The sequence below is a fragment of the Podospora pseudocomata genome, assembly GCF_035222375.1.
Source record: "Podospora pseudocomata strain CBS 415.72m chromosome 1 map unlocalized CBS415.72m_1, whole genome shotgun sequence".
Lineage (NCBI taxonomy): Eukaryota > Fungi > Ascomycota > Sordariomycetes > Sordariales > Podosporaceae > Podospora > Podospora pseudocomata.
In genome coordinates this window covers 5,941,947-5,955,434 of record NW_026946363.1, presented here as the reverse complement: position 1 = coordinate 5,955,434, position 13,488 = coordinate 5,941,947, and the positions used below count along the sequence as shown (strand labels likewise).

The window sequence follows — 13,488 nt, the reverse complement described above, 5'->3', positions numbered from 1 at the left end:
GATCTCGATCTGATTCGCGGCTGCCCTGCCAATTCGCGTGTTGTCAGCAAGCACCTCGCGTGTCGAAATGCACAAAGCAGTGCACTAGTCGGATATAGCGATATCGATATATCCGAGAAGTCATCAGTGTGAGCCAGCAACACCCAAAGATTCGGATCTTGTCAAAGCTTCCAGGACCAGACAGGTAGGCACACTCTTGTTGACTCCCATTGAGAAGAATGAAGCTGAGTTTGATTCCCTTTCCTGCCACCGCCAACACCACATGATATCATTGTCCTCAGAGGTACACTGAAAAAGACGCACCCCCTTTATTTGTGCTGGTCCCTGTACAGCAAAACGCCTGCCTTCTTGTTAAAGAGTCCTTGTTCCTAGTATTTATACAAACAGCCCTACGTCGGTCCTCCTAGACACTGCCTCTTCGTCCGCTGACACCTTTAATCCCAGCTGCGAGTCAGGTTGTATTAGCACCTCCCGTCTTCTGCAGATTCGGAGTGCAAGGATCAAGAACCTACCCGGTATCCTTCTGCCTGAGCACTTTCCCACCCTTATCCTTCCCTGAGAGCCCGCCCTCCACCACAAGCCTGTCGTGCTTGTAAAACTGGCTGATCATTGTTTGCCTCTGTCGTTGTTTCGTTAGCCACTGTGTCTGCTTCTCTTCTTTTTTATGTCTCCTCCAGCACCATAACCCCCAAGCCTCCCTCTTCTCCCCGGTATCAAAATCCTACTCTCTTTCCCATATCTGCCCTCTCCAGACTTCACCGCGGAAATCCGTGACTCACCTTCAACAAGTGCAACTGGTTCAAACCCTCTTGCACCAGCTCCTGCACCCTCCTTTCCTCCTCCACATTCTTGTTCTCCCTGAACGCATCCCTCGTCCGTCGCTTGGCGTACTCGCGAAAGTTGTAGTTGGCAAACTGGGAGGATTGCCGGAGGAGTTGCTTGTACTGTTGTGTCCCCCCCCCCAAATCCATCATTAGCATTTATCCTCTACTTGCTCAGTCCAATTTTTTTCTGGGGTAGGCATACCAGCGAAAGCACCTTTTGCGCCTGCTCCGGGCGCGGGGTAGCCATTTTTTTTGTTCCTTGGGGGTCTCGCTCGTTTTCGGTCGCACGCAGGTTTTTGCTTTTTACTGAGATTGGGGGGAAAAGGTTCAGGATTGTCAACGTCGAGAACTGTAGAGATCTAGCGTGGGTGTTACGTGTTTGTGTGGTGGTGGATTAGAATTGCTAATCCAGAATTATTTCCAGCATCCAAAAATCACCTACTGAACTGCCGCCAACCGAAAACGCTCTCCGCTCCTGTCCTATGACGGAATGCCGCGCTTGGCGGCGAAAGTTCGGATAGACCGCTGGTGGTTGCATATTCCATAATCGAATCATAATGGATATATGCACATCAACACCACTTGGCGCTGGGCCAACATTCAGGGGCAAGAAGAAAATGCTGTTTATTCCCCTGTCATTGATTCAAGACTCAAGATTTGTATCACTCCTTCTTCCTTACTAAAAGACACAAGGAAACAATAATGGCCGGGTCGACTGAAGGAAACAAGTAGTCCCATAAGCAAAAAGGCAGCAGATCAAAATCCACCGCTGTTACCCCCCAAAGCTCCAGAGTTCAGAAACATGTTAGCAAAAGACACTTGCCATCCCGATTTCCCGGTCCAAGTTTTTATCCCATAGCCTACCTTCGTATCCCCGTAGGCAAAAGAATGACAAAAGTCATCCCCAAAGCAAAAACAATACCCTTGACCTAAACGACGAAATATCTCTTTCCCAACTCCCGCTATCAAACGACTACCCATCCACCCACATCAAAGGAAAAAGCCAGTACCAAAAATGATCCATCTCGCTCAATCAAAGCACTAGTACCCCGTGTACATGTGCGGCGTCCCAACCCAGTTCTGCATAGTTTGAGGCACCCCATCGCTCATGTAATACCCCAACTCGTTCTCATACCCGTCATTCATCGGCAACCCTTGATGCTGCGTGTAATACGGCTGCGGTGCCGCCTGAGGATCATACGGGGCGCCCGGTGGTGGGCCCTGTCCCTCAGCGCGGTGAGGATGTTGACCGGGCCCGGGAGGTCCTGGAGCCGACCGATGAGTATCGAACGCCTCCAACAAAAGCCCAAGCCCATCAGTGGACTGCCTACCGCCTCCTGTCGGTGAATGCTGAGCATGCTGTTGCTGAGGTGACTGGACCTTATGTTGCTGCTGAGGTGCGTGCGGAGGCGGCGGCGCATTAGGCAGTGGCAATCTCAAGTTGGGATCAATATACAACTGATGAGAATTGGCCGAGGGAGGCGGGCCCTGGGGTAGCGGCAAGATGGCAGAGCTTGGACCGCTGCCTTGTGTGGATGTTGGGGACACCACACCGTTGTGATTCTTGGCGCCTTCGGTCGAAGGAGTTGACGACGGCAGGAGACGCGGCTGGATTGGCGTGAACACATCCTTGAGCGCCGGCTGCAGGACGTGAGGGATTGGATCTCTCTGGATTGAAGACACTAAGTCTCCCGAAGATGAAGAAGGGGGTGGAGGAGAGGAAATGGGGTGGGCTTGTGTGCTGTTCGAACTCGGAGCACTCACGCTATCAGCCATGCTGCCCTGCGTTTCTGCTGCCATTCCTGTTTTCGTTCTTGAAAACTTTTCCAGGTGGTCGAACCACCTAGACGCGAGCGGCCAGATGTTCTTGCTCTCGTTCAGGATGCCGAGGATGCGCTGGACAATCTGCGGAGCATCACGCACGAGAATAGAGTCGGCACACACTGTGAAAATGTTAGCATATTTCCTTGCCATCGCTAGCCAGCAAGGTAGAACCTACACTTGGGATATTTGCACAAATAGCATGCCAGGAAGCCACATGTATATACACAGAAAGCCTGCCATCTGTCAGTATAGCTCTCAGTGCCAAAAGCCGAATGATTCTTACAGCCATCTGGGCTCCGGGACCCTCGTCTGGAGCTCTGTCTCCGTACTGGATCTGGATTTGCTCATACAACTCCTTGACATTCCTGAACAGCTCTTGCGCCATATCATTCCAAAAGCGCGCCAAGGTCGCGTCTGAAGTGCCATGGTTGATCATGTTGTGTATGTACGCCTTACGGAGCACAATGTTGCAGAGCCGCGGCGTCATGGTCACTCCGAGATATGCCTGCATAGAACTCAAATTAGCAAAGGGCCACGCAGCAAATAACGTTCGATAAGCACACCAGATCATGACCTTCCTGCTTGTAGCCCTTCAGCAACAGGCTGCTCCACCTATGGTCATTCGGCAGCAATGCCTCCCACTCGGCCAGTTTCTTTTCCAGGACAGCATACTGACTGGTTGGCTCCCACGGTCTCGCGCTCTTATCGTGACTGATGGCCCGTCTAGAGATCCTGCCCCAGTAGTAATGCGCCTGTATCAACGTCGCAAACAGTGACCTCCCTGGGTCAGCAATCAGCTCGGGCTTCTCCAATGCAGGTTGGGTGTCCTCGAGAGCTGCTCTCGATTTGGGTTCCCGAGCCGCCGCAAAGTCTTGCTCGTCACAGGGAAGCAATGCCGTGATGTCGCTGGCTGCCAGCAGCACAGGCGACTGTGCGCTTGAGTGCAAATTGTCCTGGCTGTGAAGCATCCACTAGATGCACGGTTAGCAAGCCCCTTCTCCAGGTTTCGACAATTCAAGAACGTACCAAAGTTCTCCTTGCTGATTCGGCTTGGATTACCAGCTCCTTTGTTGGGTTTACCAAGACGTACGTCTCCTCCCTGTGCAGCTTGAGCAGCGTTGCCATCCTCATAGCGACGGCCATGTTGATCGAGCTCTTGTGAGTCAGACCACTCCCTTGCTGCGCGATACTCAACAAATAGAACGCCTGGCACCTCTCCAGACTTGGCTCCCTGTATAGCTCCATCATTGCCACAGCCGAAGCATGCTCCATGAAGATCTCGGCCGCGTTCACAGCACCGCCGTACCGTTCGACCAACGCCGGCGTCAACCTAGCGCTGACACTTAGTATTCCCAGAAGCAGAAACAAGCTGACTGACCGGGGGTTAACCGTCAATTTCTCGATAAACCTCTGCTTGGGGATGAATCCCAACTGGAAGTAATGTCTCGTAAAGTTGTTCACTGCGTCTAAGATATCCTCCAACGGTGGCAGGACCTCCCAGTCGTCCGGGCTTCGGGCAATGAGCTTTCCTCCAGGGCTCATCACCGCTCCGTTGGCTAGAATCTGCTGCTGCTGCTGCTGCTGCTGCTGGTCCAGGACATCCCTTCGAAACTTGAGAACCTCTCGTTTACTATTCTTATCGGCCCGGACCCGAGGGTGCCGGTATTCGCGGTCCTCATCTGGTTGGCCGCGGACTGGAAAGACACTTTACACGCGCATCAGCAATCACTGACAGACAAAGGAAATCCCTCAGGTCATTGGGATGAGGTTGATCTCACCAGTCTTCTGGTCCAAGTCCTGCATCGGTGCATGATTGGCAAGGTGGCTTTCCCTTGTCCGTTTGGTGACATTTGCTTCTCATACGACGACATCTAAAGTAGAGGCGAACAAGATATATGTTAGGTCAAGGAGGTTTACAACCTGGCACACATTGGCAATATCTAAAGATGAAATGGAGGGAAACAAGGAACTGAGCTTCTGGGCATATATGCACCAAACAGATTCCGACTGGTTTGATCGGCAACCGATAGACAGAATAGGATCAAAGTACGCACCTTCGGCAGGCAATAGGAGCTCTCCTCTTGACAGGTGGAGCCGCTGGAGGGGCTTGGGATGGCTGCTGTTGTTGTGGTTGTGCTAGAGCTACCGGCGACTGTGGGTGCTGCTGCAATTGATGGTGGTGATGCTGTGGGTGTTGTTGCTGGATCTGTTGTTGCTGGATCTGTTGTTGCTGGATCTGTTGTTGCTGGATCTGTTGTTGCTGTTGCTGTTGCTGCTGCTGCTGCTGCTGCTGTTGCTGCTGCTGCTGTTGCTGCTGCTGTTGCTGTTGCTGTTGTTGCTGCAGCTGTAACTGGGCGGCAGCCGCAATAGCAGAAGCCGGCAGCGGAGGAGGCGGCATGTCCATCGTGACGTTGGTACCGGCAGCATCAGGAGCAACCACGCCCTTCATTTCAACATCCATCTTTTATCTTTTTGTTGCGACAGCGACCTCCTGATGTTGCTCTCCTGCCTTCCGGTCTCGCTCGCACTCTCTTACACCTGTGTGTCGTCCTCAGCACTACCGGCGATGCAAATCACAGCCGCACGTCGCGCGCCGCGATGCACGATTCGCGAGGTTTTGATCTGCACCAGGACCTCTTTCCCGCCGTATTCCACCACTGTTAAGGATATTCAAAACGAACAAGAAGCCTGGAACGAAGACCGGATGGTGGAATGCTTGCCGGAGGGACGCCGGAAAGGAGCAGCTGTTGCTGCCAGTGGGGTGGGAATGTTGCCGGCAGGGCAAAGTCGAGGTCCAATCTGAGCTCTGTGAGTTGCCAGGTCGAGGGGGTGTGGGGGTGTTTGCAAAACGTGACGGCAGCGCTCTAGGCAGCTAACCTTCCAGGGCAAAAGTGGAGGAAAACGTGTTGCCGGGCGTTCTTTTCGGGGCAAACTGCGGGGGTGCTTCAGGCTTGAATTCGAGCAAAAAAAAATAAAAAAATTAAAAAAAAAAAAAAAATATTAAAAAAAGGAACATTCCACTGGTCGCTTGGGCCTTGCTGGCGCTGGCTTTAAACTATCCTCTCAGCAAGACATTGAAGTATATTGCCATGAAACGTGCTGCTTGGTGATAGAGGATTGGTTCACCGGTGAGAGGAAAAGAGAGAGAGAAGAAGACGAGGAAAAAGCAACTATAGTTCTTTTGCTTCATCCCACCCCCCTCTTCCCTCGCCGGGTTTCCGTCCGTCACATCTTCCCCCTCCCCCCCAGAAGGCTGATAGAAAACCAGCCACACGTGGTTATGGTATTATCTATTGAGAGTGAGGCACATTATCCTTGAACTTCATGTACGAACGGATCAAATCCCGTCGTAAAGATAGCGACGAGACGTATTCGTTGGTTCTCGCGGCGCACTGCCTATCACCAACAAGGCCTGCCGGCCGCCCGAGTGTCCATCCACGCAGCATCATGTCATTTACCCCCCTGGTCCCACGTTTCCGTCCCATTTCCATCATGGTGCAATATGGCGAGCCTAGTCCGGTCTGTATCATTGTAGTGGGTGTTGCGTGGCGTGTCAGACTGCTCTCCAAAACCATCCAGTATCATGCAAATCATCTTTGATCTTCAAAGACTATTTCGGGCAATTATCTTGTATTTCCTTGGCTTGCCTGCCATTGCAGTGTGACATTGCAACATAAAACCGTCCACCTCTATTGCCCCAATATTCGGCCATCCCTGATGAGACTATGTTACCTGCCGTTATTTTCCTGATCTTCTCTCCAACTCCCCAGATACTCTTCCCCCCACCACCACCTCGGCACACCCACTCGCATTCCCTTCCCTTCCCTTCCCGCTGTCTGACATGCCGTGCTCCGTGGTTGTGAGCCTCTGGGTACTTTCATCAAAGCAGACATATTGCTACCCTGACCGGTCCTCTTTGCCAGCCCAGCCAAGAGTTCTAGTCCATCAAGTCCACTCTCACAACCGCTGCTTGCCGAGCGACCACACCCACAAATGCCCACCAACACGACGGCACGGAATAAGCCCCGATTCGATTCATGCTGCACGACCTGCCGCCAGCCCACTGGCCTGTCTGCCTGCCCACACACCCACCACGGCAGCGGCACAGTCCAGGAAAAGTGTCACAGCGAGAGACGTGAGAGTGTGGGGGCATGGAGGAGGAGGCTCGCTGAAGTTCTGCCCGACGGTGTGACAAGAAAGAACCCCAAAAACAGACCCCTGAACAAACGACGCTTGAACTCCCACAACAGTGTTAACGACACTGTCTGGACATGTTCACATCTGGTTTCATGTTGATATCAACATCGATCTTCCAAACCAAACTCCGGAAACACATACTTTGAATACTGGAAGATGCAGAATCAATAACGCAGAATGTACCGACTCAGAATTGTGCTTTATCTGCTCAGATCAGAGCAAAACGCCCACGCACTGTCCCACTTACACAACCACCACCACACCGAGCCCCCAGCATCACCAACACAAACCCAACCATCACCAAGTACATACCCAATGATAAAACGAATAATTCATCCCGGACTATTATCTTGACCAAAAGAAATTACACCCATTTCTCTCCATGTCTTCTCTGTCTCTTACAACAACACAGATTACTGAGGAGGAACCAGTCCTCTACTTCACCAGAACCACAAAAAGCTGCAAAACATGATAAGAACCGGCCGTAGCCCAAGAAACGCCCCCTCATCAAGAGTTCTCGTAATAGCCCTCGTTCCCTTTCTCTTCTGTGTAACAGGGAAAACAAACCCGCCGACCAAAGCCCGAATCACCCGAGCCTTGCCCATCCCCATCTCAAGCCCATCATGGCAATCCACCAATCCCGTCCCAAGTGAAACCCTAGGTAGGTTACGAATAACTAGAATTGCCAGCCTGCTAACAAAACAACAAAGCTACTGTCTATTCATCATCAGAGAGAAGCCCTACCCTGACCTTCCCTTAAAGCACCAGCCGGACATCTAGGGAGGGGGTAGGAGGGTGAGTAAGCAACCCAAGAGAAGAAGACCAAGCCCTACCCAACACCAACAGCCACTTCCTTCCCCCCATACCCAATCCTCTTCACCTCCCAAGCCGACAGCACCCGGCAACTGGATCTTGCCTAAGCCATCCCCCGTGGATATTCATGTTCTAGATTCAGTCCCTAAGCCATCACCTACCTTCCTACCTTACCCCCATCTTCTCAACCTCTTCCTTTCCCCCGTCTTATCAGATTGATACCACCACGGCAAATCTCAACCTCCTCATCTCAGCAGGCCATCCCCGCAAGTCTCCAAACCAGCAGAAACGGCTCAGAATCCCAAAATCAAAGTAACCCGTCCCGCCACCCCCCACCCCCCCGCTCGCCGGGCCCGTCCATCCGTCCCGTTTCATTCCGTGTGCTTGTGTGTCTGTGTGTGAGTGAGTGTGTGTGAGAGTGAGTGAGTGGGTGTGTGTGTGTGTGTGTGTGTGTAGACCTCGATGGACCCGGATCCAGATGTTGTACCACCTACCTACCACATCCTCTCCCGCGCGGGAGGCAAAGTTCATACTACCTGAGTTACGGCATCATTTCTTGGGACAACACCGTTCTAAAAAACCCATAGACGTTAGACTTGACATCATCAAGATACAACATCTCATCTCTAATGGTATTCATACACACAACAGCAGTCACATCACACAGCCAGCCTCATCCTATTTGTTAGGGGTAACTTCTCATTCCTAGCTCTCTGTCTACCTAATCCGTAATCACAATAGCAAAAACCATTCGTCACTCGACAAAAGGTCCGCCAAAGCAAAAAGAAAACGGTTGGTATAGATCCGTTTCCCGATTTCCACCCTCCCGCCATTCATGTCGAGCAAAGCCATGATGACAAAATCGACACGCTAGGTGCTTTTCTTGGTGTGTTGTTGCTGCTCTTCTTGTACTGCGTGTTGAGTAGCGGTCCTGGCAATACATGCATTGCTTAGATCATGATCAAAACTCCATGTGTATGTCAACCTGCATTCGAATTCCGCTATCATCGTTTCCTTTGACCTCCCATCCAAACTCCAGAACCTGTCCACTTGAACCGGTTTTTGAGCCATCCGTTCCGCCGCCGCCGCCTTTTGGGTAATAATGCGCTGAATAAAAAACTCTACATGATGGTGTCATATGCTCCATGCCCCTACCCGTTGGAAACATGGAACAAGTACATGATATCGCTCTATGCCGTCCCAGAAACAAACAAGATTAAAAAAAAAAAGGGGTGAAACAGTGCCAGCAGTCGCAAAGATACGGTAAAATAGTGTAGTGTCTTCTAGGGGTATGATGTCCGAATTAATAGTGTAATGGGATCTATATACACCGCCTGTGCATCTCGGTACTCGTCCATGTGATGTGTGTGGTGTGGTAAGAATTGTGTTGTGCCGTGTCGTCAGAGGTTGCGCTGCTTAGGGGGATCGGGGAGGGGGGGGAGGTTGACGGGGCCACTTTACTGCTGAACAGACTGTCGGGTGCCACTGGGGCCGACGCAGATGGGTCTCGGCACTCAAAGGAAGGGAGGGGAGGATATGGCAGCTCCTTGCTGGCCAAGATTATTTTGTGCTTCATGTTTGCGACATCATGCCCTGAGCGCCGCCGATTTGACGCTTGACTTGTTCGCGGGCCCAGCGAGCAGTCTCAATGGTACGGGGCTGGAACTCGCGGTTCTGGCGCGTCTCCTTGATCATGGCGGTAAGCCAATCCGCGCGGAAAGCTTCGACCAGCTGGCCATTAGGATAAGCATCGGCAAGATCACTGGTTGGTTGTTAGCAAGAGCCGCGTTTGAATAATGACCATGAATTGTAACTTACCCGATGACACCCATGGCAGACCGCATCAAAGCTTCGCTGCGGTTAGCATCGTTGGCGATGACGTTCAGCATCTCGAAGATTGACTGAACATATGGCTCGAGGACAGCGGCTAAAAGAAATGGGTCAGTTACATTCTCATGCAAGAATAGGGGACACAGCATACTCTTGTTGCCAGACTTCATGGCTCCGATGATGCCACCCCAAGCATCCATAATGCCTTCTCTCAGGGTGATGACATAGTCGAACATTTCATAGGAGCCCTCGGCGCCGGCGGTGACGGTAGCAGCTTGCTGCAATACCTGCGCAACGACGGAGAGGTATGTCTCAAAGTGGCCACCAATAGCGCCAGCAATATCGCCAAAGCATTGGAGGATGGCAGGCTTGAACTGGTTCGCAAGAGCAGTGCTCCTGAGGTTGTTCAGCAGGTAGTTCATGAAGTTATCGCACCAAGGCTGGCTGCGCTCGCCCATGGACCGTGTGATGTCGCTGACGAGGCCAATAGCCATCGAGCAGAGACCCGGCTCTTCTTGGTTGCCAAGAGCATTGTAAAGGAATGGAGAAAAGGCATCCATGTACTTGACGAAGTCCTCCTCCATCGCATTGGCAAGACTGCTGATGGTTGTGAAAGCGCCCTCGGGTACACTAGACTTTCCGTTGACGCTGCTCAGAATCTGGAGCAGGCACTGCATGATACGGTCACCCTGAGGAGCGATCTCCTTGTCCAGGCGCTCGATGATGGCCTGGAGGACGGTGCAGAGACTGGTCTGCATGTCCTCGAGGATGATCTTGTCTTCAATGCTGACGACCTGGGCCTGCATTGGGATGGTGCCCTCCAATCGCTCGATGGTAACGGTGGAAAGAGAGGCGACAGCCTGGAGACTCTCGCTGGCAGCGTTGCGCACGAACGTGTTCAGAACCTCATAGGCAGCAGTCCTGACGGAAGCCTCGCAGTCCATTCTGCCGGTGACAGCAAGCAGGTTTGTGACGCTCTGGTTGAAGTGAGGAGTCAAGGGGTTTTGAGCGGAATCGCCGTCACCAGAAAATCTCTCGGCAATGTTCATCAGGGCCCAGCAGCAAGAAGCGGCCATCTTGGGAGTGTTCATAAGACCGTTGAAGAGCGAGCGGATCAGAGCATCCAGGTGCTGAGTAGGGTCAATGGCATCGGCGCAGGTCTCGGTGATACGGCCGAGCGCATAAGCGGTCGAATCCCTAACGTGGATGGAAGGATCATCCATCATGGCAATGAGAGGGCCCATTCCTGACTTGACAATCCCCTCCAAGGTCTTTTCTTCCGGACCGTCCATGATAGCACCAAAGGCAGAGACGGCGGCATCACGGTAATGCCAGTCGTCGTGGCGGAGGTTGGCCTCGACAAACGCAATAACTGGAGGGACAATAGCAGCTCCAACCGACTGGGCATAGAGCTGCAAGCACTGGTAGGCGGCACGCGAGATGTTGTACTCGTCGTCTGAAGCGTCCTCGTCCTGCTTGGTGAGCAGGGCGAGGAGAACAGGGACGACCTCGTTGGTGGCAACGCGGCTGAAGTTGTAGAATGGGCGCATCTGCTCGGAGCTCTCGACCTGGGCATTGTCATCTTCAATGGCAATCTCCTCCTCGCATACTGTGCTCCAGAACTCAACCGCCAACTTGGCAACATCCTCGTCATCGCTCTTCATGCCCAGAATGGTAAGGCCAAACAGAGCCTTCTCCATGTAGAACCGCATGTTCTCATAGTAGAGAGCCATGATGCGGTTCAGGCAGCCATAAGCACCCTGCTGAATCCGAGAGTCCTCGGCCTGGGTGGCCTCGCAGACAACCTGCATGATGTAGTTGCGCTCGCCTTCATGCTTGAAATTGTTTCCGACAAATTCGAGGGAGTCACCCAACGCGGTGATGGCAGCGAGACGGACCTCGAGGTTGGTCTCCTCCTTGCGAGCACCCTGTACTACTGCCGTCAAGATGGCGTTCGAATGGGCAATCAAGCTGTTCCTCAGATCCTGATCTTGGCTCTCGCAGATGAACCCGATGGTTGTAAGGGAGGCCTGCTTCTGGTGGGGACTGCCTTCGCTGACGTTGCGGACAAGAGACGCCATAAGATCTGGCCACTGGTCACGGGGCAGCTCGATCGCCGCGATGGCAGCGACGACCTGAGCGCAAGCCTGGCCGGCCTGGGCATTTGTGGAGGAAAGCGTCTCGAGAGCCAGCTGCTTGACGCGGGTCTTGGTTTCTTGGTCGGTCTGGTTCAGCCATTTCGCTTGTAAAGACTGTTGTCTGGCAAACTCGCGGGCACTGAAGGCGTTCTTGAGAGCGATACCGGCGGCGGCTCGAATATGTCCTTCGGCATTTTCATTCGCCAACGCTTGGACGAGCGTCAGGAGGTATTGTGACTGAAGGACAGAACATGTTAGCGAGACCGCCAGAATAGGGGTTGAGGAGGGCGAGGCCAGCAAAGACGTACAAAGTTTTGCTCGGCGGCCTGGATGAGCTGCTGCTCAGCGGCATTACGGAGCGCGCCATCTGGAAGGAAAATCAGTTAGCATGTGGGTGTCAGAGGAGATTCAACGATGATCACAACGTCATTTCACGTTGACCGCAGCGCGCCTGCAAAGAGGGGAGGAAGGCAGCAAGAGACATACCAGGGCTCAGCGAGTTGGTGAGGACAGTGTTGATGTCCGGAGAGCCTTCCATGGTTGCTGTCTGGATACCGTGTCCGGGATGGAAAACGGGTTGGTGTGAAGGTGAGAGGAGCGAGTGTTGACAGGGAGAAAGTTGGTATTCGACGCAGCTAAAGTTTGCGTGGAACACAAGCGGGGGGTCGTGGATCCACGGGGCTTATCGGATTAGGACTACAAAGTCTTAGTGTCGCTGTTAGTTCCTTTGAGCTCCAAAAGCAGCCAAACAGCCAGACACGTACGTCTGTCTGCCTCTCTGGTTCGGCGAACACGACTTACAGTGGAAGAAAAAGGCTGCAGAGATTGGGCAATACACTCTGTCTTTCGAGTCAACAACCGCACCTTTCAAGCCTGAAGAGCTGTTGGATGCGGGAACCGAGAAAAGTCGCTGTATGGCTGCTAGGCAGAGACGAGTGGCACGCAAAGGAGTGTGTCGAATGTAGACGAGTTGGTTGCGAGACAGCACACAAAAAACTGTCCTGGGTATTTGCCAACGAGCTGCTAGTCTCTGTCGAGGATGTGATCGAGGAAGACAAGGAGAAGCGGTCACTGGAAAAGGAAGAAGATGATGGGGAGTTGATGCAGGGCAGACAGCAGACAGCAACCAAACTCTGGACTAGACCACTACCAGTTTCTACTTTGCTCTACATAATATAAGCGGTGGACGCTCAACGTGAATGAACGTTCTTGTTGCCATGGTCCTGACCCCGCACTGTGCGGCCAGACTCTGAACCCATATGGAGCCCCGCACTTTTGCAGTGTTCTCAGGAGGGTAGCCCAGTGTCAAAAACCTTGGTGCACACGTTTCTAGGCGGGGCTGCCCCTCGCTAGACACGAGAGCACTGACCATCTCTTCAATCTGCAAGGCGACAGGAATGGGGCTCTCCCCTCTGTCATGCAGCCTGGCAGCCTGATAGGGAGCAAGAGCCGACCCCTTCAAAACAGCATGCCCAAAGAAGACTGTGATTCTAGATTCTGCTGTCAGTACCCTTGCCTTACACAACTCCTTTCTGACCTGTCATGCTTTGTTGAAGTTTTACCGATGCTAGAATTACTTTCTGACACCTGTGTCAAGGATCAGCATGTCTTGAAAAAGGCCTTCACGTGTTAATAAAAAAAAAACATCCATTTCTTCAGCCCTGCAGGGCCGTTTGTTTTGAATGGAACTGCTTCTAGACACTTCTGCGCCTCCTCAAACCCACCAATCAGGGTCGCCCATGGCTGGGCAAGGCAACCACTGACTCTTTCTCTTTCAGAGCCTTGTTGGTTTACCCACCTGTCTGACATTCGCAACACCAACATAAGACTGGCCCAACAGAAACAATGCTGGTCTCTGAATA

General features: G+C 52.5%; 3 protein-coding genes across 3 annotated transcripts; all 3 read right to left on the bottom strand.

Moving 5' to 3' along the window:
- Nucleotides 1-434: 434 nt before the first annotated feature.
- Nucleotides 435-1,071, bottom strand: QC762_119670 (uncharacterized protein; the record flags this gene model as incomplete). The annotated part of the gene is made up of 4 exons (XM_062886404.1): nucleotides 435-444; nucleotides 513-619; nucleotides 780-944; nucleotides 1,027-1,071. 4 exons carry the CDS (start codon nucleotides 1,069-1,071, stop codon nucleotides 435-437), a joined length of 327 nt encoding a protein of 108 aa, XP_062749488.1.
- A 794-nt stretch (nucleotides 1,072-1,865) lies between these two features.
- QC762_119660 (uncharacterized protein) lies at nucleotides 1,866-5,611 on the bottom strand (the record flags this gene model as incomplete). Its single annotated transcript, XM_062886403.1, has 7 exons — nucleotides 4,703-5,611; nucleotides 4,427-4,519; nucleotides 3,675-4,353; nucleotides 3,212-3,619; nucleotides 2,932-3,153; nucleotides 2,824-2,881; nucleotides 1,866-2,767 (listed from the first exon to the last, which is right to left on the bottom strand). The coding sequence occupies exons 1-7, from the start codon at nucleotides 5,107-5,109 to the stop codon at nucleotides 1,866-1,868; spliced, it is 2,769 nt and encodes a 922-aa protein (XP_062749487.1). The 5' UTR covers nucleotides 5,110-5,611.
- A 2,677-nt stretch (nucleotides 5,612-8,288) lies between these two features.
- Nucleotides 8,289-12,779, bottom strand: kap95 (karyopherin Kap95). The gene is made up of 6 exons (XM_062886402.1): nucleotides 12,391-12,779; nucleotides 12,113-12,331; nucleotides 11,935-11,993; nucleotides 9,640-11,863; nucleotides 9,477-9,585; nucleotides 8,289-9,420 (listed from the first exon to the last, which is right to left on the bottom strand). The coding sequence occupies exons 2-6, from the start codon at nucleotides 12,162-12,164 to the stop codon at nucleotides 9,231-9,233; spliced, it is 2,634 nt and encodes an 877-aa protein (XP_062749486.1). The 5' UTR covers nucleotides 12,165-12,331; nucleotides 12,391-12,779; the 3' UTR covers nucleotides 8,289-9,230.
- Between the last annotated feature and the right edge of the window lie 709 nt (nucleotides 12,780-13,488).

Excerpts from the sequence above, each read along its gene's own strand:
- kap95 (XM_062886402.1), bottom strand. The coding sequence starts at position 12,164 with ATGGAAGGCTCTCCGGACATCAACACTGTCCTCACCAACTCGCTGAGC. Across the intron at positions 11,864-11,934 it reads AGGCCGCCGAGCAAAACTTT|TCACAATACCTCCTGACGCT; the intron begins GTACGTCTTTGC and ends TCTGTCCTTCAG. Across the intron at positions 9,421-9,476 it reads TCTGCCATGGGTGTCATCGG|TGATCTTGCCGATGCTTATC; the intron begins GTAAGTTACAAT and ends ACAACCAACCAG.